This window comes from Ambystoma mexicanum, chromosome 4q (genome assembly GCF_040938575.1).
Source record: "Ambystoma mexicanum isolate Mex_15411 chromosome 4q, UKY_AmexF1_1, whole genome shotgun sequence".
Taxonomy (NCBI): Eukaryota; Metazoa; Chordata; class Amphibia; order Caudata; family Ambystomatidae; genus Ambystoma; species Ambystoma mexicanum.
In genome coordinates this window covers 1,062,582,458-1,062,605,140 of record NC_090928.1, presented here as the reverse complement: position 1 = coordinate 1,062,605,140, position 22,683 = coordinate 1,062,582,458, and the positions used below count along the sequence as shown (strand labels likewise).

The following is a 22,683-nucleotide window of genomic DNA, read 5'->3' as shown; positions in this document are numbered from 1 at the left end:
CTCTTCACCAAGGAATGAAGGGTACCGTATCCAAAGCGTTAGCACAGAAAAACGGAACTGAAGCCACTGGACGCTGCACGCACTATATATACCTTCAGTGACGTCGTGTTACGCTCACCTTAACTCTGCAGGAGCGCCCGGAACCTCTCACCACGTGTTGGACCCGTGCCTGGACCCTATGGACTCGGGGATGGGTTATATCTACAAGGCAACACAGAAATGAGTGTGTTATGGTCAAGTGGGCTGTTGAACTGCCTCCCCAGTTTCCACCCAGCCCCCTGTGCTTCCCGGAAGTGTATATGTCTGGCTCACCGTGTAGGTATAGAAGGATGGCTCTCCGTCCTGCTTTCTTCTACATCAGGGGCGCTATCTGTTGTGGGCAAATCAGTTGCTTCACTGATTTGTAAGTCCAAGCCCAGGCCTGCTGCGGCGTTGGAGATCTGTTCCTTACTGATAGTGAGCATGTCTTCTCTGTTGTGTGTCCACTGTTTGAATGTCCATCTGTATCCAGCACATTAACGTTCTCGTCTGCTTAGTGCTGTCTTTTGTCCTTATCCTTGCGCGTATTTGCTTGAATTGCTTTCTTGCTAACTGAATGCCTTGCGTTACTTATTGTCTTTGTTGTTTCTCTCTTTCAGGTATTGCCGGAGCTGCGTGGAGTTGCCGAGCGGATCGGAGCAGCTGTGTGCCACAAAATGGAAAACCGCCGTCGTAAGGAGAAGAGTTGCAGAACAACTGACTCGTCCGTTTTCCAGGCGTGTGAATATTCTTGAGAACCTGAAATCCGCGACTGGATTGCAGGAGCGGTTGGGTCGAAAGCAAAGATTGGAGTTTTTCAAGTAAGTATTTCAGGGCTTCTCAGGAGCCGGGCCGGTGAGCGTTACGCTGCCTTGAGCAGAGCAAGGCTACATGCTGGGGCGTGGCCTTTTATACCTTGCCACTCCCAGCCACGCCCAGCAGCTAGTCTGCAAGAAGTAAACTTCACTGGAGCGGATTCCTACCACCATCTTGGAGGTGCTGGACAAGCATGCCTCACAGTGGTGTCTTAATGGACGTGTATTTGGTGCCAGGTGCGCCAGGCCAGAGTCCAACTGAGCCCTTTCCTGAATTTGTGTGAAATAAGTGGGCGATATGAAAGGGAGTAGTTTGGGTGCTCTAACCCTGTGTACCCTGCGGTTGTGACACGTCGACATCGAGACAAAGGCCTTTGAGGGACATTGAGTCCACAGGCAGCGACGCGCAGAACCACTGCTGAAATTCTTTTCCGAAGCAGCTAAGCTGGATATTGGAAATATCAAAAGATAAGGAATACGGCGGAGGACACAATCCATTCGAAATGAGAATTCTCCATATAGTCTGCTTTTGATATATTAAATCGGAAAAGACTATGGGGAAAGCTGAGAAACTGCCTGAACTTCTCTAGGATGTAACCGCCCAATTACATATGGACACCAAGATCAGAGTTTGGTTAAACAATCTGGGTAGAAGGCCAGATCCTGTCCAAATATTCAGGGGTGTCCGCCAGGGGTGCGTACTAGCCCCAACCCTTTGTAACCTCTAACACACCTGGGCTGCAAACTAGCCAAAGTGAATGCTTATCCACCTAAACTAGGTCCGTTAAAGATGCAACATATGACCTGCGCGGATGATTTAGCAATCATGGAAAGAAGCCTGGCAGTTCTTCACGACTATACGTCTGCTAACGACCTTAGAATCAATTGCAGAAAATCAAAAATACAAATTTGTAATAAAACGAGGAGACCATATAATCATTCTTGGTACCTCGAAGGAAATAGACTGGAAATAGTCAATCAATATACATATCTAGGCTTCCGTTTTAATAGGAAACCCCACAGCTTCTTACATGTTACTAAAATTATTATAATTATTATTATGGTATTTATTGAGCACAGACCTAGCGTAGAGAAGCAACAAAGCGCTTTACAGCGGTATACACCAATACAGATACATAACAGAGCACTTTACAGAGGTGAACAAGATTACAGATGCATAATGCAGTGCTTTTCATTAGTAACAACAGAACAGATATACAGCAGGCGTAGCATACAAAGGGGACCAGAAAAGGGGTACAGCTGTACCAGGAGGCGGTGAGGAGAGGGTCAGGCGGCGTCTTGCGAGTAAGGTGATGCGAGGGACGACGTGATGGCCTAGCTGTTGAGGAGGAGAGATTCCTTGAAGAGTGAGTCTTGAGTTGTCCTCTGAATTTTAGGAGCATGGGGCGAGTCTAATGTCGACGGGGAGAAGGTTCCATCGTCTTGGGGCATGGGCAGAGAAGGTTTGTTTCTGGTCCTTTACTTTTTGCAGCGGTGGATTTCAAGTCTGCACGTTTCCTGGCTTCTGGTGGTGCGCTGTTTCGCTGCGAGGTAGCTGGGTGACTTGAGAGCGACTGCCTTATAGATGATGCAGCAAGACTTGAAGGTGATCTGTGCATGCAGTAGGAGCCAGTGAAGGTCAATGAGGGCCAGGGTGATGTGGTCGTATCTGCGTAGAGGCGTGCAGCCACGTGTAGAACACTTGTCAGGGGCACAAGGGAGAACAACGAGAAGCCTTCGGGGAGTGCATTGCCCCAATCCAGGTGGAATAGGACCAGTGCTTGAACAGTGAATCTAAAGCTTTCCGGAGGGAGGAAGGGCTTGACTTTTCGCAGGAGGGGAAAGCTGTTACCGAGCTGTCCGCCACGTGCCGCACGACGGTCTGCTTACCTGTTGCTGGTTGGCGCCTCTATCAGTGCTGGCGTTTCTGCCACGGAAGAAGGCAGATGGTGTCATGGCAGCAGCTACGCCGGCGGCTGCCTGTTGCAGGCGCTGCAGCGTCCCCAATGATTGTTGGGCCCCATTGGGGCAGTAGCCACGCCCCTTACATCGCGGCTCATTCTCAACAGGGGATACGCGTTATTGGTTATACTTGCATGCTGCCTTTCCGGAAGCCATTAATACTGGCTTCCACTTGTCAGCGCTGCGTCTCAACTCAGTATTTCAATAGCCTTTCCCCTGGTCCTGCCTTCTCGCATCCGTTCTGCTGTTGGTTGCTGCTGCCTGCATATCACCTGCCAGTATCCGGTACTCACCTGCCAGTGTCCTGCATGTCGTCTGTCAAGAGTACTCCTCTTCAACTACCGGAGTCCATTATCCACCACTACTGACTTGGCTCCCCTGCCAGTGCTATGCACTGCCCTGGTACCATGCAAATCAGGGGAAGCCAGACTTGTGGTACTGGGAGGGGTTTCAAGGGATTCCTGGGCTCCTACCCACTCAGGGACCTTCAGGGATACCTCTCTGTGCTATACTACAAGACGGCTGAACAAGATGAAGCCTGAGGAAGCAGAATCAAGACCAAAGGTAAACCAAACTAACAGGACGAAGTCCTTGACACTGTCTCCGTTTTCTTAGCTATGTGTGTCTTGAAGGAGAGGTGTTTGTCGATGTGGAACCTGAGGGATTTGGCGCAGGAGGTGAGCTTGGGTGTGAAGCCCTCAAGGTTCATGCTTGATACCATGGTCTGTATGTCTGGATGTTCAGTGTTGTTGGTGAGGAGTAGTAATTCGGTCCTGGAGGGGTTGAGCTTCAAGTATGCACTGGACATCCAAGACTGGATCAGCGAGAGGCAGGTATTGAGCCTATGGATGTCCTTGATGGGGTTCCAAAGATTGACGTTCCAAAGATTATGAGACAAATGTATAAAGTTTGCAGCCCAGATGAAGAAAGTAAATGGGTAATTTGTCCTCTCTTTAACCCCAGGTATACCTTTTTACAAGATGAAAGCTATTCTGAGCCTGCTGTGTGGAGCCGAGATTGCACTTTCCATGAATGAACAATTGTGGATCAAACTGGGAGGGACAGTTTGGAGAAAAACATTGGCCCTTCCCAACCATCTACCAATGGCAGTATTGAGATATGAACTAGGGCTTTTGTTGTTAAACTGACTTGTTGCATGGAAAATGATGACACTGTATAGGAAAAAGTTGAACCCTGATATGATATGATATGATCGTTTATTTATATAGCGCCTATACACAATGTGTTTCAAAGCGCTTCAAGGCAAGGGAGGGAACAAGGGAAAATACAACCACATTCTTACAGGCCATGAACAGTAAGGATGTGAAATTAACTATCGTACTCGGCCTGACGACATTTCAGATAGTGCAAGAGCTAAGACATAGATAAGGAAGGGAGGGGGAGAGTGGGAAGGAAATGGAAACAGACAGGCGACTACCGTACTAGGCCTGACGACATTTCTGGTAGAGCCGGAGAAAAACAAAAGGTGAGGGAGAGGGGTGCAGAAACAGAGGGGAGGAACAAAACAAGCGACTATCATACTAGGCCTGACAACATTTCAGATAGTGCTGGAGGCGTGGTGGGAGGAAAAAAACAGTAATGGGAGGGTGGAGGAAACAGACGAGGTTGCTATCATATTAGGTCCAGGGACAATTCTGATAGATTAAGTGCATAGAAGAAAGTAAGGGGAGGAGATAGGAAAAGGGAGAAGGGAAAGGAGGAGAGAAAAGAGAGTAAGCAGTTAAAAAGAGTGGAGAAGCAAGAGTGGAGAGCGAATACAATTGCAGAAGTCATTAGTAACACATAATATTGCAAGCCAGGATACAAGATGAAGATGGGAACAGCATGATTCAGGGCCACCATGAGTACAAGATGCAAAGGAAGTCCAGAATGAGAGTTGAGAAAGAGTGACGCACCGTGAATGAATGAAGTCCATAAAAGTCAAATCCAGCATTGGCCACAAGACAGTGATGGTGAAGGAAGGCACCAGGTTGGCGGGGCTTGCTAAGTGGTGAAAAAGAGCAGCAGGCAGGAAGGTACCAGGTGGGCGGGGCTTAGGCCAGGTGACCTAGATCCACTTGCACCTGCTCCCCATCTGCAAAGGAAAAGAAGCTGGAGGGCTCCTTAAGTAGGGAAACAGAGCGTCAAGGAGGAAGGCACAAGGTGGGCGTGGCTTGCTAAGTGGTGAAAAAGAGCGGGAAGCAGGAAGGCACCAGGTGGGTGGGGCTTGCTAAGTGGTGAAAAAGAGCGGCAAGCAGCAAGGCACCAATTGGGCAAGGCTTGCTAAGTGGTGAAGAAGAGCGGCAGGCAGGAAGGCACCAGGTGGGCGGGGCTTAGGCCAGGTGACCTAGATCCACTTGCACCTGCTCCACCCTCCTGCTAATCTTCTCGTCCTGGATTTTAAAATTGATCGAAAGCTCGGGTCATAACAAACTGGGCCAGCAAATGTGAAAAGATCCTAAAGTCTGTCAACCTGACATACAAGACCTTCGTGGAAAGACCAGACTGAGTGAAAAGAGCCATTTATGACCCTGATTGGTGCAATACCAGAGAGGATTTGTACATACAGTCTCTCATATATCATTGCCACAGAAGAAAAGCAATATAATAGCATCAAACCCGATCTATCCAACTTTCCGTGCCACAAGTGGTGAGCACTTTTCATGCATTGTAGATCAAATCTACTGCCCACTAATGAAATTTTCTGTATTAGATCAAAATCTCAGCAACTGAATCTGGTCTGCCATTTTTTGTGAGAATGCTGAAACAATTAAAACTATACAGTGCCTAATAGTAGATTAACCCAAACTATTAGCTACGAGTCAAGCGTTTAAGGAATTTTTGGAAGACTATGACATTAGGGCAAGGAGGATCTTTTGGTTTTATATATCTACTTGCATGACGACATCACTAATTTTAGCAACATTGCGATATTTATGGACAATTTTAGATGTCAAAACTTAATGATATTTAATAACATTGTGATTCTTCTGCAATTTTCCCTTAAAAACTGGAGCTAAAGAAATTAACTGTTTTCTTCCTGTTGATATAACTTAAGTTGGTTTAATTTCCTTTTTTTATATATGTATCCAAAATGGAATTGTAATGAATTATTTGAGGATGTGGATTATGAACACATCATTTACGAATTCTGTGGTTTTATAAAAAATAAAATGTGTAAGGTTTAATTAAAACCAAAACACAAAAGAAATATTTCTCTCAATTCTCCTTGTTTTCATCATTTCCTCCCTCTTTACTCTGACCTCCTAGCACCTTCTTGACACTCCAGCACATGCTCATATCTTCTCCGCCCCTAATGGTCCACCAGATGTTGAAGCACCTTCCCTGTCTCTGACTCTGCCTGCCAATGCTTCCCTTCAGGTGTCCTCTTTCTCATCCTCTATTATACCTTCCTCTTTTGTTCACCACCTTCTATTCTTCCCCCTTCTCCTGGATTCTTCTCTTTCCAACCAGCCCAAGTCTCCCTCTCCGCAATTCTGGAGGCTCTCTCTCACCCACCTCTCACTCTCTTTTTTCTCTGGTGTCGCTCGCAAAGCTTTGGTGGTCTTTCGATCCCCCAAATCTCTAAGGTCTTTCTCTCTCCCCTACCTTTGGGATCACTCTCTCGCTCTCCTCAACCCCTCTTTGATGTTCTCCTACACCTCGTCTCTTCTCCCAAGACAACCTCTATGGTTTTCTCCAATGGTCCTCCTCCTCCTCCTCCTCCTCCTCTTTCCCAGTCACCATCTTTCCTCTTCTCAAGCTACCTCCAAACAATCTTTTCCTGGCATCCAGCCAGCTCTCTCCAAACTTCCACACAATCCAGTGTCTCAGTTTGCCTTCTATACTCTCACAACCTCACACCCAGGGTTGGTTTGTGGGCTATGGATTTCAGGTGTGTGTATTCAGGATCCTGGGTTTGTGATTCGATTGGGTTCTCATCTGGGTGGTCTTTCATTGGTGTTTGCATCTCTAGCCCAACCACTTTCATCTCTTCAAACTGAACTATCTCAGAAGTGGGTGCTACTGGATTTTCTGATGGCATGTGTGATCAGAGGAGTTGCCTGAGCTCAACAGGCCCTGAGCATTCCCCTTTTGTCTATCATGGACCTGAATATTAATGTATGGGTGAGCGGGATTTCTGGATCGAGACTCCCAAAGCCTACAAACAAATTGGTTAGGTACGGGGCTCGCAAATTACTGTCCGATAGGAAATCATACATTTGTGAATCTCTGTCCTATATGGGCCATTTATCAGCTGATGTTACTCCCAAATCTCCCAACAAATCTGCAGGCTGAACCGATGTCCTTAAAGAAGTCATGTTGACAAAGGGGGCATGGCTAGCCTGAGAGGCTAGCAGATGCTGCTCTGCTGAGCTCCCTACCCTTGATCCCATCCCGACCGGTAAATGCCCCCATAAATGTAGACTGAGCCCCCAAAATAAAGCATGGGGACCCCTGCAAGGGAAGGAAGCGGCCGCCTGAATTACAGTGAAAGCGGATGAGGGAATCGGAAGCTATGGACCCTCCGGAGGTGCCGGCGGCCGATGGGCAAAATGGCAGGCGGCTCCGAGCAGGAGGAGCAGAGGCACGTGCCCTTCTGTAGGCAAGCCCCAGAAGCAGAGAAGGTGCAAGGAAGGAGGATCGGCGACCCCGCGCACCAACAGTGACTACATTGCGGCTGGAAGTGGGGGACAACAATTGAGGCGAGAGGGAGGTGTGCCAACCCCTGCAGCAAGGCTCCCAGCGAAGTGTCGAAACCTACATGGGAGCGAGCAGGGGCTCTGCTTGGTGACGGGTGGAGTCCTGAGGTACACAGAGGAGCCCGGGGTCCTGGGCGGTCAGAGTTGGAGTCTGCATCAGCAATGCTCCCCAAGTCGAAGCGTGGGTAGAGTGGGTACAAAGGAAGAGGAAGAGGCAGAGGGTAGCGTGCATCCATGCAGCCGGGGCTGCCGGGCACAGAGAAGAAGACCAGGCTCGCACTGGGGTACAAGGGGAGCCAGCAGATTGTGGAAGAGCCGGGGTCCCTGGTGGTGAAGGCTAGAGCTGTGCTTCTAAGCGCAGACATCAAAGGCACTGGAGAAGAGAGAACAGAGCAGGGGGCCTTCAACCCACCCAGGGCCCACCACGGCAGGAATAAAGCGGCACGCAAAGGACACCTCACTGGAGAAGGGGAAGCAGCCACTGCATAGTGGTGGACACACACAGGCCCAACAAACTTGACCCGTGCTGCGTTCTCAACTCAACAAGGGAGAAGGACACCCCGCTAAAATAGGAAAAGAGTCCAGAGGTTGCCACGCCTGAGCAAGACATTCAAAAGAGCCACACTTGCGGCGGTAGCAAGGTGGGATACCATCCAATCACCACAGAGGGAACCTGGTACGAGGGAGAGGGGCAAGAACTCACCCAATAATTCAGCATGGCAGCAAAACAACTAGCGAAAGAGAAGGGCCCACATTCGGGGGACACCAAGGCGCTCATGCAGGGCACAGAACCACAAAAGCATGCACAACAGCAGACTAATGTGCAAATCCACTCGCCACCCTCCACACACCTGGACGAGGATGACCCTCCGATCAGAAGGTCAGATTTGTAGGCCATGCTGAAGGAGCTGAAGAAGGATATAAAAGAGAGCACTGTGGACCTAACTAAGGTCATCTCAGACATTAACAAGAATGTAATGGCAGTAGAGGGCGAGTGAACGATCTTGAGACAGCCGTCTGTGAACAGGGACACGCACACAATGAGCTGGCACAAAAAAATTGACTCCATGGAACAACAAATGCAAATAATCCTGGACAAGTTGGAGGAGACAGACAATAGGTCAAGACGGAGCAACATAAGAATCTGAGGGGTTCCCAAGGCAATATCGGATGGAGACTTACAAGAATATGTGTAGAGCCTGTTCCAAGCCATCTTGGGAGCAGAGAGCAAGCAAGAAATAAATAGTGCTGGACCGCACCCACAAGTGTACTCAACCTTTCAGATTAGCAGGAACCTTACAGCGGATGTCTTGACCAAGGTTCATCTGTACAGAGTAAAGGAAGAAATAATGAAGGACACCCCACTAGCCCGCTTTCAGGACATGGTACAAGCGACGCTCATTAAACAAAAGCGTCTACGAGTGATAGCAAGCTGGCTCTGCGCAAACAAGACCAGATACCGATGGGCGTTCCTGTGCGCCCTGCGATTCGAGTGGCGAGGTCAACAATATTCGATCTCTAAAGAAGAAGAAATGGCTGAATTGATGGAAGAAGGAGAAAAGGGGCAACCCTCGGGTCCAAAGGAAGGTCAGGAGGACAAGGAGGGTATTCAGCCAACAGGGAGGAAAGAACGAATGAGATTGGCCCGATTGCATCCAAAGGGGAGAATTAGAAATAACGTCGCTGAAGAGGGGGTCCCACCATGAAAGAAACAGCAAACAGGTGCCAGAAGCTTTCTGGAAAAGAAATGACTATGAAAACAAACTCTGGCATCTCAGAAAGGAGTGGCAAGACCATATGACACTCAGAAGCTACATGAACAGGGGTTGAAAGGGAGGGACGGGAGAGAAAGACCGGCCAGGCCCTCATCGTCCTGGGTGGTATAGTTACCCAGTGGAAGCGGACTATGTTTTTATGGGACAGTTGGGGGCCGGGGGAAACCAAAGTGGGTACAGTTGATATGTTTGGGTTTGGGGGGAGGCATGGAATGGTGGTGCGAGATGTCCAAGTAGGCACTCAAAGGAGAGGGCCAAGGAGAGGTCTTATTGAAGGGTTTTGAACAGGGGTAGGATGATGAACGACCTACATATGGTATCCCTAAATGCCCAGGGCTTAAATTCCCCGGTTAAAAGATGCTCCATATTAAGGCGCCTGACAGAGTTGCACTCCACGGTAGCCTGGTTACAAGAAACACACTTGCTCCTGAAAGACGAGGTGCGTCTCAGACGTAAAAAATTCCCAAAACAGTTCTTTGCCTCTGGGGGCCAAGAAAAAAGGGGAATGGCGATTATGATCGCGAAAGAGGCAGAATTTGTCAAACATTTCTCACAAAAAGACCCAGAGGGTAGGTACTTGGTGGTAGGGGGATTATTAAACTGGTGACGCTGGTGGTAATCTATGGCCCCAATGATAAACAGGAGCATTTCCTTACCAAAGCGTGGGGCAAAATCTCAGGGTGGTGTCTGGGGAAGGTGTTAGTAGGGGGGACTTTAACTGCATGATGGACCAACACATGGATTAGACTCCCCCCCTCACACAGACAAATAGCAGACACAGACAGGCGCTGGCACAATTTCTCAGGGAACTTCACCTTATTGAGACAAGATTTCTTTTTTTTCAACATCAATCAAGGGCAATCACATTATTCGGCAGTCCATAAAGGATTTTCCCGGATGGACATGATCCTAGTCTCTGATACACTCATACCCCAGGTGACAGACATAGAAATTGGGACAAGGTACCTATCGGATCATGTGCCGGAGATCCTTTATTTGGAACCCCTAACAGCGTCACCGGAGGGGCGGAAACCGTGGTGCTTGAATGCCATAATACTAAGGGCCCCAATATTGAGAGCCCATATGGAGGACACCTTAAGACATTACTTTCGGGAGAATGACACAGAGAGAGCTAACTGGGGAATGGTATGAGATGCGAGCAAAGCTGTCATGATGGGAGAATTCATAGCTAAGACGGCCACGCACATGAGAGTAAAAAGAACAGGTGAGGATAGCACTCGAAAAGGAGGTTAAAGAAGCTGGAAGGCGTGCACAAGGACACTGGGTCTAAGAGGGACTGGTGGGCTCTGATGAAGGCCAGGGTCAAATTGGAAGCACATCTGGCAGACAGATCGACGCAATTACTGATACAAACGAAACAAACATCCTGCTACGCTCGCCTTGTCTCTGCAGAGGCGTTGGGGCACGGTTGCAGCCCTCCCAGGGGTGAGGTTCCTCGGGTCTGACTTCACCCTCTGCGCTTATGTGGTGACTGGTGGTAATAGGTGATGCTGCTCGGGACTGCTCCTGCGTGGAGAATAGGGGGTGCGAGTATGCCAGCTTGTGCACCTGATCCCCTTCCAGACCCCTTCTCCCAAACCATAGTACCCATGGGATGCGCTGTCCCTGGAAAGCTCGCCTGTTGATTAGTTTTGGTGAGCACTCCGTCCTGCTGCTACTGGCAGGGGCGCTTGTATGATCTGGACCGACTTCCTTCACTGGTCCCTTCCACGTGGTAGTCCAGACCTGCTGTGACTAAGCCACAATACTTCAGGTAAGTGTTCCTGTTTACCTTTGTCTTTCCTCGTTTTTGTTGTATTGTAAACTTTGTTGTCTTGTATTGCTGTCCGTTCCACTTTTGATGTTTGCTCTTTTGCTTTCTTCCCTTGCAGGTGATGTTGCCGGCCCGGCAGAAGCTGCAGAGGTCGAGGCGGCAGCCGGAGGCAATGAGCAACGAAGCTGTAGCGGTACAGTAGCTGGTAAATTGTTAACTAGGGGGCGCGCGGTGTTCAAATGAGGCGCACCCATAGGACGGATGTTCTAACCTTGTCTTTCTTCTTCTTCTTCACAGGGTCCAAGTTCATGGATGCGGAGTGCGGTACTGTGGCATCGGGATCAAGATCACTGGATGTCAGGAGATGAGTCTGCAGATGAAGCACCGGTTTCCTGGAGGTGAGTATGCAGGAGAACGCCTGGTTTCAAAGGTAAGTGAACTAGTCCAAGCAGCGGTGAGCGTCATGTTGTACGCGAGTGCACAGTAATGAGAAGCACCGGCCTTACGGATGGAGCAGTTTATATAGCTGAGCTTCTGAAGCAACGCCCACCAGGTTCAGCCTGCCTGCCACACCCGATGAGTCAGTACATGAGGATGTTCTCTGGAATAAAGGCTTTCAGCTCCTGGAAAGTTCTTGTAAAATAAAAGCACTCCTGCACTGAAATAAAGTTCCTGCTCACATCTCTTTATCAGCCTGGCGTCAAAGGCGCCAGGACCAAGTCCAGGCAGGGGCCCTGTGTTTATGGGTCCCAAAGGGACATAAATGAGTCAATTGACCCATTGCCCTCATCACTAGATGGTGTGGTGTTTGTGTTCTGGGTCCTATGGCCATGACACATACTATGTAAAAGGGGACAAAGCGAACAGATTTCTGGCAGCGAAGCTCAGGAAACAGCAAGCAAAGAACTACATCACACAACTGAGGAATGGGGAAGGGATTTTGGAGAGGGTGGAGGCCAAAAAGATGAAAACTATCCATGACTTTGATGCTAGGGCTGTAGCGGGGGAGGGACTAAAGGGTGTTTTTGAAGGGTCTTAACATGCCAAAGATAACAAGAACAGACAGAGGCACTGGAAGCTCCCTTTACTGAGGAGGAAATCAGCAGGGCAATAAGTTTGTTAACAAGGAACAAGGTCCCCGGATGGTTCGGGGACGAATACTATAAAATGTTTCAAACACTCTTGACAGGTCCCCTGAGTAGACTATTCAACCATATAAAGACATAAAGGGAAAGTCTCCGGGGATATGGACACTTCCACGACCATACTTCTACTAAAGCCAGGAAAAGACCCTGCTGTATGTTCCAGCTATCGACCCATTTCTCTACTCAATGGGGATGCTAAGCCACAAGAGCGTTCGATAGCATGGACTGAAACTATCTTGAACTTACCTTAGAGGGATTGAGATGTGGGGAGACCTTTATACAGATGATCCTGGCCAATTGTAAGGCCCCATCCATGAAACTACAAGTGAATGGGACAAGTTTGGAACCTATACCCATTTGAAGGGGCACCAGACAAGGGTGCCCACACTCACTGTTGGTTTTTGCCATGGCCATGGAGCCCCTGACATGAGCAATCAGGGCACAACCAGCAATAAAGGGAGAAGAGTGAAGGGGATAAAACACAAAATAGCATTATACGCAGATGATTCACTGATGTTCCTGAGAGATACATGGAGTACTCTCCCGAAGGTGTTGTCCCTCCTGGGGGACTTTGCAGGGGCCTCAGGCTTCTGTATTAATTATGCGAAATCCAAGGCACTTAATATCACAGAGGACCAGTCAGACGTAGCACAATGGCAGGGATACTACCCACTGGTTTGGGTGCAGGATTCTCTAGAATATCTAGGGATAAAATTGCCACCCACCCAAATCCCCTGGGAAGCATCCAGGGGGATCTCAAGAGATAGGCACTGCAGGAGTTCTCATGGTTCACACGCATCATGGCTGTTAAAATGCTCTTCTGCCCAAATTTCTATATGTCATGAGCTTTGTCTTGATATGGATCCCCCAAAGATGATTGCACGCTTACAGAAAGGGATATCCCATTTAATCTGGGGAGGTAAGAAGCCTCGAGTGGCTAGGAGAATACTGTTTAGGAGTCCAGGAATGGGGGGACTGGTGGTTCCAGAAAGGTTCTGCTACCTCACGGCAGTGCAATTGACACCAATGCTACAATGGACCTCACAGGACATGGAACGGGGGTGGTGCGAGCTAGAACAACAAGCTACTGACATGCCGTAGGGTTCCTGAAAGATAGATTAAGAGAAGTGGGGGGTCCTCTGTTAGAATACACATGAACCACTCTCTGCTACTGGGATAAGGCACTTCAGGTGAAATAAAACTCAAGCCAGGGTTGGGCCCCTTTACACCAATGGGACATAACGATTTCACTCCAGGGAGGGCCCCAAGTTTTTGAGCGAACTGGGAAGGGCAGACCACCCTGACCCCCCTGCAATTTGAGGAATGCAAAACTAAATTCTTTTTACCTGAACAAGAGAGATTCCACTACATGCAAATCAGACACTGGACACAACCAAAGAGTGTAGAGAAGCAGCCAACAGATCCCTGGTGTGCTTGGAACTCGCAATGAAGGAAGGGCTTCCAGAGAAAGGCATTTCGAGGCTGTACTGCCTATTAGATGGAGCAGAGTCGAGGACATATTGCCATACATGGGTAAATGGGAGCAGGACCTGGGGGAAAATATCACAGAGGAAGCATAGGGGCAGATATGGGGGCAGGCGCAGAAAGGCTCACAATATTCCATGATAAAGAAGTCGGCATATAAGATATATATGCGCTGGTACATGACCCCACACAGACTGCAATCAATGGACCCATACATCTCGAGGGAATGTTGGAGGGGGTGTGGCCAACTAGGGCACAAGGATCACATTTTGGAAGGAAATCCTGAGCCATTTTCGAGAGATATTGGGGGTACGGCTACCTATGTGTTCAAAAGTGATTCTATTGGGAGTGATAGCAGAGGGTCCGTATGACGCAAGCGGCTCAAGGGCCACACTAACCACCCATATTCTCACTACAGCAAGGATTACAGTGGCACACAAGTGGAAATCGGAACAAGGACTGCTACTAGCAATGTGGTGGGTCAGAATGTGGGGCCATGGAATAAGTATTTGCCTTGGCAATGGGCAAATGCCAATGTTTCATAAATACATGGCCCCCAGTTCATGAATTTGTAGCCGAAAGAGACCAATAGTTCCACAAACCCACCCTGCTCCGGAATTTCTCAGTGCTCTGAGTTAAAGTTAGGCTGGACTGGACATAAGGAAGGGAAACCTCAGTGAGACAGGCGAAGGACTAAGCCTGGTCCCCAGAGAGCACAGAGACGACTATATGTATGCAAATTTACCAACAAAGTTAAAGTTTGTTTGGAAGTTAGGGGAGGCAGGGGTGAATGGGGGGAGGGGGAGAAAAATGTGAACCTAAAAGCTGACACCCCAGTTGTATCATATGTATGAATATGTTGGTTGGTGGAGTTCACTTGAAAAATAAAGCGAAAGAGAAGGGCCCACATTCGGGGGACACCAAGGCGCTCATGCAGGGCACAGAACCACAAAAGCATGCACAACAGCAGACTAATGTGCAAATCCACTCGCCACCCTCCACACACCTGGACGAGGATGACCCTCCGATCAGAAGGTCAGATTTGTAGGCCATGCTGAAGGAGCTGAAGAAGGATATAAAAGAGAGCACTGTGGACCTAACTAAGGTCATCTCAGACATTAACAAGAATGTAATGGCAGTAGAGGGCGAGTGAACGATCTTGAGACAGCCGTCTGTGAACAGGGACACGCACACAATGAGCTGGCACAAAAAAATTGACTCCATGGAACAACAAATGCAAATAATCCTGGACAAGTTGGAGGAGACAGACAATAGGTCAAGACGGAGCAACATAAGAATCTGAGGGGTTCCCAAGGCAATATCGGATGGAGACTTACAAGAATATGTGTAGAGCCTGTTCCAAGCCATCTTGGGAGCAGAGAGCAAGCAAGAAATAAATAGTGCTGGACCGCACCCACAAGTGTACTCAACCTTTCAGATTAGCAGGAACCTTACAGCGGATGTCTTGACCAAGGTTCATCTGTACAGAGTAAAGGAAGAAATAATGAAGGATACCCCACTAGCCCGCTTTCAGGACATGGTACAAGCGACGCTCATTAAACAAAAGCGTCTACGAGTGATAGCAAGCTGGCTCTGCGCAAACAAGACCAGATACTGATGGGCGTTCCTGTGCGCCCTGCGATTCGAGTGGCGAGGTCAACAATATTCGATCTCTAAAGAAGAAGAAATGGCTGAATTGATGGAAGAAGGAGAAGAGGGGCAACCCTCGGGTCCAAAGGAAGGTCAGGAGGACAAGGAGGGTATTCAGCCAACAGGGAGGAAAGAACGAATGAGATTGGCCCGATTGCATCCAAAGGGGAGAATTAGAAATAACGTCGCTGAAGAGGGGGTCCCACCATGAAAGAAACAGCAAACAGGTGCCAGAAGCTTTCTGGAAAAGAAATGACTATGAAAACAAACTCTGGCATCTCAGAAAGGAGTGGCAAGACCATATGACACTCAGAAGCTACATGAACAGGGGTTGAAAGGGAGGGACGGGAGAGAAAGACCGGCCAGGCCCTCATCGTCCTGGGTGGTATAGTTACCCAGTGGAAGCGGACTATGTTTTTATGGGACAGTTGGGGGCCGGGGGAAACCAAAGTGGGTACAGTTGATATGTTTGGGTTTGGGGGGAGGCATGGAATGGTGGTGCGAGATGTCCAAGTAGGCACTCAAAGGAGAGGGCCAAGGAGAGGTCTTATTGAAGGGTTTTGAACAGGGGTAGGATGATGAACGACCTACATATGGTATCCCTAAATGCCCAGGGCTTAAATTCCCCGGTTAAAAGATGCTCCATATTAAGGCGCCTGACAGAGTTGCACTCCACGGTAGCCTGGTTACAAGAAACACACTTGCTCCTGAAAGACGAGGTAAAAAATTCCCAAAACAGTTCTTTGCCTCTGGGGGCCAAGAAAAAAGGGGAATGGCGATTATGATCGCGAAAGAGGCAAAATTTGTCAAACATTTCTCACAAAAAGACCCAGAGGGTAGGTACTTGGTGGTAGGGGGATTATTAAACTGGTGACGCTGGTGGTAATCTATGGCCCCAATGATAAACAGGAGCATTTCCTTACCAAAGCGTGGGGCAAAATCTCAGGGTGGTGTCTGGGGAAGGTGTTAGTAGGGGGGACTTTAACTGCATGATGGACCAACACATGGATTAGACTCCCCCCCTCACACAGACAAATAGCAGACACAGACAGGCGCTGGCACAATTTCTCAGGGAACTTCACCTTATTGAGACAAGATTTCTTTTTTTTCAACATCAATCAAGGGCAATCACATTATTCGGCAGTCCATAAAGGATTTTCCCGGATGGACATGATCCTAGTCTCTGATACACTCATACCCCAGGTGACAGACATAGAAATTGGGACAAGGTACCTATCGGATCATGTGCCGGAGATCCTTTATTTGGAACCCCTAACAGCGTCACCGGAGGGGCGGAAACCGTGGTGCTTGAATGCCATAATACTAAGGGCCCCAATATTGAGAGCCCATATGGAGGACACCTTAAGACATTACTTTCGGGAGAATGACACAGAGAGAGCTAACTGGGGAATGGTATGAGATGCGAGCAAAGCTGTCATGATGGGAGAATTCATAGCTAAGACGGCCACGCACATGAGAGTAAAAAGAACAGGTGAGGATAGCACTCGAAAAGGAGGTTAAAGAAGCTGGAAGGCGTGCACAAGGACACTGGGTCTAAGAGGGACTGGTGGGCTCTGATGAAGGCCAGGGTCAAATTGGAAGCACATCTGGCAGACAGATCGACGCAATTACTGATACAAACGAAACAAACATCCTGCTACGCTCGCCTTGTCTCTGCAGAGGCGTTGGGGCACGGTTGCAGCCCTCCCAGGGGTGAGGTTCCTCGGGTCTGACTTCACCCTCTGCGCTTATGTGGTGACTGGTGGTAATAGGTGATGCTGCTCGGGACTGCTCCTGCGTGGAGAATAGGGGGTGCGAGTATGCCAGCTTGTGCACCTGATCCCCTTCCAGACCCCTTCTCCCAAACCATAGTACCCATGGGATGCGCTGTCCCTGGAAAGCTCGCCTGTTGATTAGTTTTGGTGAGCACTCCGTCCTGCTGCTACTGGCAGGGGCGCTTGTATGATCTGGACCGACTTCCTTCACTGGTCCCTTCCACGTGGTAGTCCAGACCTGCTGTGACTAAGCCACAATACTTCAGGTAAGTGTTCCTGTTTACCTTTGTCTTTCCTCGTTTTTGTTGTATTGTAAACTTTGTTGTCTTGTATTGCTGTCCGTTCCACTTTTGATGTTTGCTCTTTTGCTTTCTTCCCTTGCAGGTGATGTTGCCGGCCCGGCAGAAGCTGCAGAGGTCGAGGCGGCAGCCGGAGGCAATGAGCAACGAAGCTGTAGCGGTACAGTAGCTGGTAAATTGTTAACTAGGGGGCGCGCGGTGTTCAAATGAGGCGCACCCATAGGACGGATGTTCTAACCTTGTCTTTCTTCTTCTTCTTCACAGGGTCCAAGTTCATGGATGCGGAGTGCGGTACTGTGGCATCGGGATCAAGATCACTGGATGTCAGGAGATGAGTCTGCAGATGAAGCACCGGTTTCCTGGAGGTGAGTATGCAGGAGAACGCCTGGTTTCAAAGGTAAGTGAACTAGTCCAAGCAGCGGTGAGCGTCACGTTGTACGCGAGTGCACAGTAATGAGAAGCACCGGCCTTACGGATGGAGCAGTTTATATAGCTGAGCTTCTGAAGCAACGCCCACCAGGTTCAGCCTGCCTGCCACACCCGATGAGTCAGCACATGAGGATGTTCTCTGGAATAAAGGCTTTCAGCTCCTGGAAAGTTCTTGTAAAATAAAAGCACTCCTGCACTGAAATAAAGTTCCTGCTCACATCTCTTTATCAGCCTGGCGTCAAAGGCGCCAGGACCAAGTCCAGGCAGGGGCCCTGTGTTTATGGGTCTCAAAGGGACATAAATGAGTCAATTGACCCATTGCCCTCATCACTAGATGGTGTGGTGTTTGTGTTCTGGGTCCTATGGCCATGACACATACTATGTAAAAGGGGACAAAGCGAACAGATTTCTGGCAGCGAAGCTCAGGAAACAGCAAGCAAAGAACTACATCACACAACTGAGGAATGGGGAAGGGATTTTGGAGAGGGTGGAGGCCAAAAAGATGAAAACTATCCATGACTTTGATGCTAGGGCTGTAGCGGGGGAGGGACTAAAGGGTGTTTTTGAAGGGTCTTAACATGCCAAAGATAACAAGAACAGACAGAGGCACTGGAAGCTCCCTTTACTGAGGAGGAAATCAGCAGGGCAATAAGTTTGTTAACAAGGAACAAGGTCCCCGGATGGTTCGGGGACGAATACTATAAAATGTTTCAAACACTCTTGACAGGTCCCCTGAGTAGACTATTCAACCATATAAAGACATAAAGGGAAAGTCTCCGGGGATATGGACACTTCCACGACCATACTTCTACTAAAGCCAGGAAAAGACCCTGCTGTATGTTCCAGCTATCGACCCATTTCTCTACTCAATGGGGATGCTAAGCCACAAGAGCGTTCGATAGCATGGACTGAAACTATCTTGAACTTACCTTAGAGGGATTGAGATGCGGGGAGACCTTTATACAGATGATCCTGGCCAATTGTAAGGCCCCATCCATGAAACTACAAGTGAATGGGACAAGTTTGGAACCTATACCCATTTGAAGGGGCACCAGACAAGGGTGCCCACACTCACTGTTGGTTTTTGCCATGGCCATGGAGCCCCTGACATGAGCAATCAGGGCACAACCAGCAATAAAGGGAGAAGAGTGAAGGGGATAAAACACAAAATAGCATTATACGCAGATGATTCACTGATGTTCCTGAGAGATACAGGGAGTACTCTCCCGAAGGTGTTGTCCCTCCTGGGGGACTTTGCAGGGGCCTCAGGCTTCTGTATTAATTATGCGAAATCCAAGGCACTTAATATCACAGAGGACCAGTCAGACGTAGCACAATGGCAGGGATCCTACCCACTGGTTTGGGTGCAGGATTCTCTAGAATATCTAGGGATAAAATTGCCACCCACCCAAATCCCCTGGGAAGCATCCAGGGGGATCTCAAGAGATAGGCACTGCAGGAGTTCTCATGGTTCACACGCATCATGGCTGTTAAAATGCTCTTCTGCCCAAATTTCTATATGTCATGAGCTTTCTCTTGATATGGATCCCCCAAAGATGATTGCACGCTTACAGAAAGGGATATCCCATTTAATCTGGGGAGGTAAGAAGCCTCGAGTGGCTAGGAGAATACTGTTTAGGAGTCCAGGAATGGGGGGACTGGTGGTTCCAGAAAGGTTCTGCTACCTCACGGCAGTGCAATTGACACCAATGCTACAATGGACCTCACAGGACATGGAATGGGGGTGGTGCGAGCTAGAACAACAAGCTACTGACATGCCGTAGGGTTCCTGAAAGATAGATTAAGAGAAGTGGGGGGTCCTCTGTTAGAATACACATGAACCACTCTCTGCTACTGGGATAAGGCACTTCAGGTGAAATAAAACTCAAGCCAGGGTTGGGCCCCTTTACACCAATGGGACATAACGATTTCACTCCAGGGAGGGCCCCAAGTTTTTGAGCGAACTGGGAAGGGCAGACCACCCTGACCCCCCTGCAATTTGAGGAATGCAAAACTAAATTCTTTCTACCTGAACAAGAGAGATTCCACTACATGCAAATCAGACACTGGACACAACCAAAGAGTGTAGAGAAGCAGCCAACAGATCCCTGGTGTGCTTGGAACTCGCAATGAAGGAAGGGCTTCCAGAGAAAGGCATTTCGAGGCTGTACTGCCTATTAGATGGAGCAGAGTCGAGGACATATTGCCATACATGGGTAAATGGGAGCAGGACCTGGGGGAAAATATCACAGAGGAAGCATAGGGGCAGATATGGGGGCAGGCGCAGAAAGGCTCACAATATTCCATGATAAAGAAGTCGGCATATAAGATATATATGCGCTGGTACATGACCCCACACAGACTGCAATCAATGGACCCATACATCTCGAGGGAATATTGGAGGGGGTGTGGCCAACTAGGGGACAAGGATCACATTTTGGAAGGAAATCCTGAGCCATTTTCGAGAGATATTGGGGGTACGGCTACCTATGTGTTCAAAAGTGATTCTATTGGGAGTGATAGCAGAGGGTCCGTATGACGCAAGCGGCTCAAGGGCCACACTAACCACCCATATTCTCACTACAGCAAGGATTACAGTGGCACACAAGTGGAAATCGGAACAAGGACTGCTACTAGCAATGTGGTGGGTCAGAATGTGGGGCCATGGAATAAGTATTTGCCTTGGCAATGGGCAAATGCCAATGTTTCATAAATACATGGCCCCCAGTTCATGAATTTGTAGCCGAAAGAGACCAATAGTTCCACAAACCCACCCTGCTCCGGAATTTCTCAGTGCTCTGAGTTAAAGTTAGGCTGGACTGGACATAAGGAAGGGAAACCTCAGTGAGACAGGCGAAGGACTAAGCCTGGTCCCCAGAGAGCACAGAAACGACTATATGTATGCAAATTTACCAACAAAGTTAAAGTTTGTTTGGAAGTTAGGGGAGGCAGGGGTGAATGGGGGGAGGGGGAGAAAAATGTGAACCTAAAAGCTGACACCCCAGTTGTATCATATGTATGAATATGTTGGTTGGTGGAGTTCACTTGAAAAATAAAGCTTTTAAAAAAAAGAAAAAAAAATAGAAGTCATGTTGACAGTTAAGCCCTGGTGAAAAATACCTGCCAAGCTTGCAGGTGAGGGTGGGTAAAGCAGGGGATCCTCCCCATGTCACCCCTAATACCTGCATCATGTAGCAGGTGGTGATATCCAGCCCCCTTTGTCACATCATAAATACCCCCTAAAGCAAGGCATTGCACTTTGACACACCGGGAAGTGGCCAGAAAGGTATATATACAGTACAACATTACAAATATTAAAATACGAGAATGGTTGTATCATGCAGAAAATGTTGACTGTCATCAGTCGAGGTCTGTGTGAAATCACTGGATGATATGGAAGAGCAACCACTGATGGCTATTTGCAAGAGGGGAGTTACAAAGAAGGGGATAAAAAAAGGGATTTGTGTGCAACACATTATTGATGGCCTAGGGGTTACTGTGCTGCTTTCAGAATTATTTGAATTCAAACAAATAATGGTCACAAGTGTCAAATCAGTTCTGGTTGGTGGTAAGTATGGAGAACAATAGAGTGGGATAGGGAGAGAAGAGGTGGAACATAGCTGAAACACTTACCAACGTTTTGATAGAAATTTGCTGTTTCATATGCCAGAGCAGCTATCAGACCAGGATTGTGTTTCAGATCAATAGCTCGTGCAATTGTCACTATAAAGGTTAGAATGAAAAAAAAAGGACGGTTACACAAAAAAGTTAGTCTTTAGCCATCTATCACTGAACACCAACAGGTTTAGTTCTAACATACTGTAACCTCAACATGATCCGAAAAAAATTAATCATTTAACATTGTTGCTTTGAGATGGTTTACAGCATCATAGAAGTGCTATCAATCAGATTGAATTTAGTCATTTGGAATGATAACCAGCAACAATAAGGGGACTTCAAATATTCTGCTGATGAAATACCTTTTTTTTTGTTTTTTTTGTTAAAGAACTGTATGGTGCTCAATTCCTGCAAAGAGAGGACAACCATACAAATAACGGTATCCAGGGCAAATATTCCAGATAATCATCATCAAAATTAAAACAGCCAGCGTACTATTAGCAGTAACGATATTATCATTGGAATAATAGCCCATAATAAAAACAACCACAGGCAAACGTTTACAATTACCACCATCCATCACTTAACCCAGAATATATTAGGAAAGGAATAGTAAATAAATTCATCCTAGAATATGTAGGAAGCTAGTTATGAATTTGATCACTAATGTGTATGTTGGGTAATATGTTCTTGTTGGAAGAAGAAATGTGGACTGTGCCAGAGCATACATCTGGAAGATCTCAGAGGCAGACAGGATGTAACTTATGCAAATGTTACAGGTGAGTCTAAAGCAGATGCAGCTACAGCAGCAGCAAAAGGTTGTGGTGTGGCTTTCTCCGGACACATGCAGTGTCTGGGATTTGGTGCGTTTGGCCCGATGGCTTGGCTGTATGCCTGTTGCAAAAGAAGCATGCTGAAACATGGTGTATGGTCAGGCTACATCCATTAGCCATAGAGCTGCAAGCAGGACAATCCTGAATTCCAAATTTCAGACTGCAAAAAGGCTGCTCTCAATGGTGGCAGTGAGGCACTCCGACATTCCATACCATCTACCTGGCTATCCCAGAACAACGTATACCTTTGCTGCTTTCCCTATGGCCAGGAAAGAAAAGAGGTTATGCAATTAGTTTGAGGAGAAAGTTTATAATTTGGCCTTTGTAGAATCATGATACGGCCCCAAAGCTCAAAGATCCACCAGTAGGAGAGTTGCAAGCAGATTCAGTGACTGATCCTCT

The 22,683-nt window shown here is 48.0% G+C and overlaps 1 protein-coding gene across 2 annotated transcripts in view; it reads right to left on the bottom strand.

Moving 5' to 3' along the window:
- BROX (BRO1 domain and CAAX motif containing) overlaps nt 1-22,683 on the bottom strand; it is a 904,523-nt gene that overhangs the window by 255,469 nt on the left and 626,371 nt on the right. For both annotated transcript variants that reach the window (XM_069608616.1, XM_069608615.1), the window contains one exon: nt 21,464-21,553. In XM_069608616.1, coding sequence (XP_069464717.1) covers nt 21,464-21,553 — 90 coding nt within the window. The remainder of the gene's footprint in view (nt 1-21,463; nt 21,554-22,683) is intronic.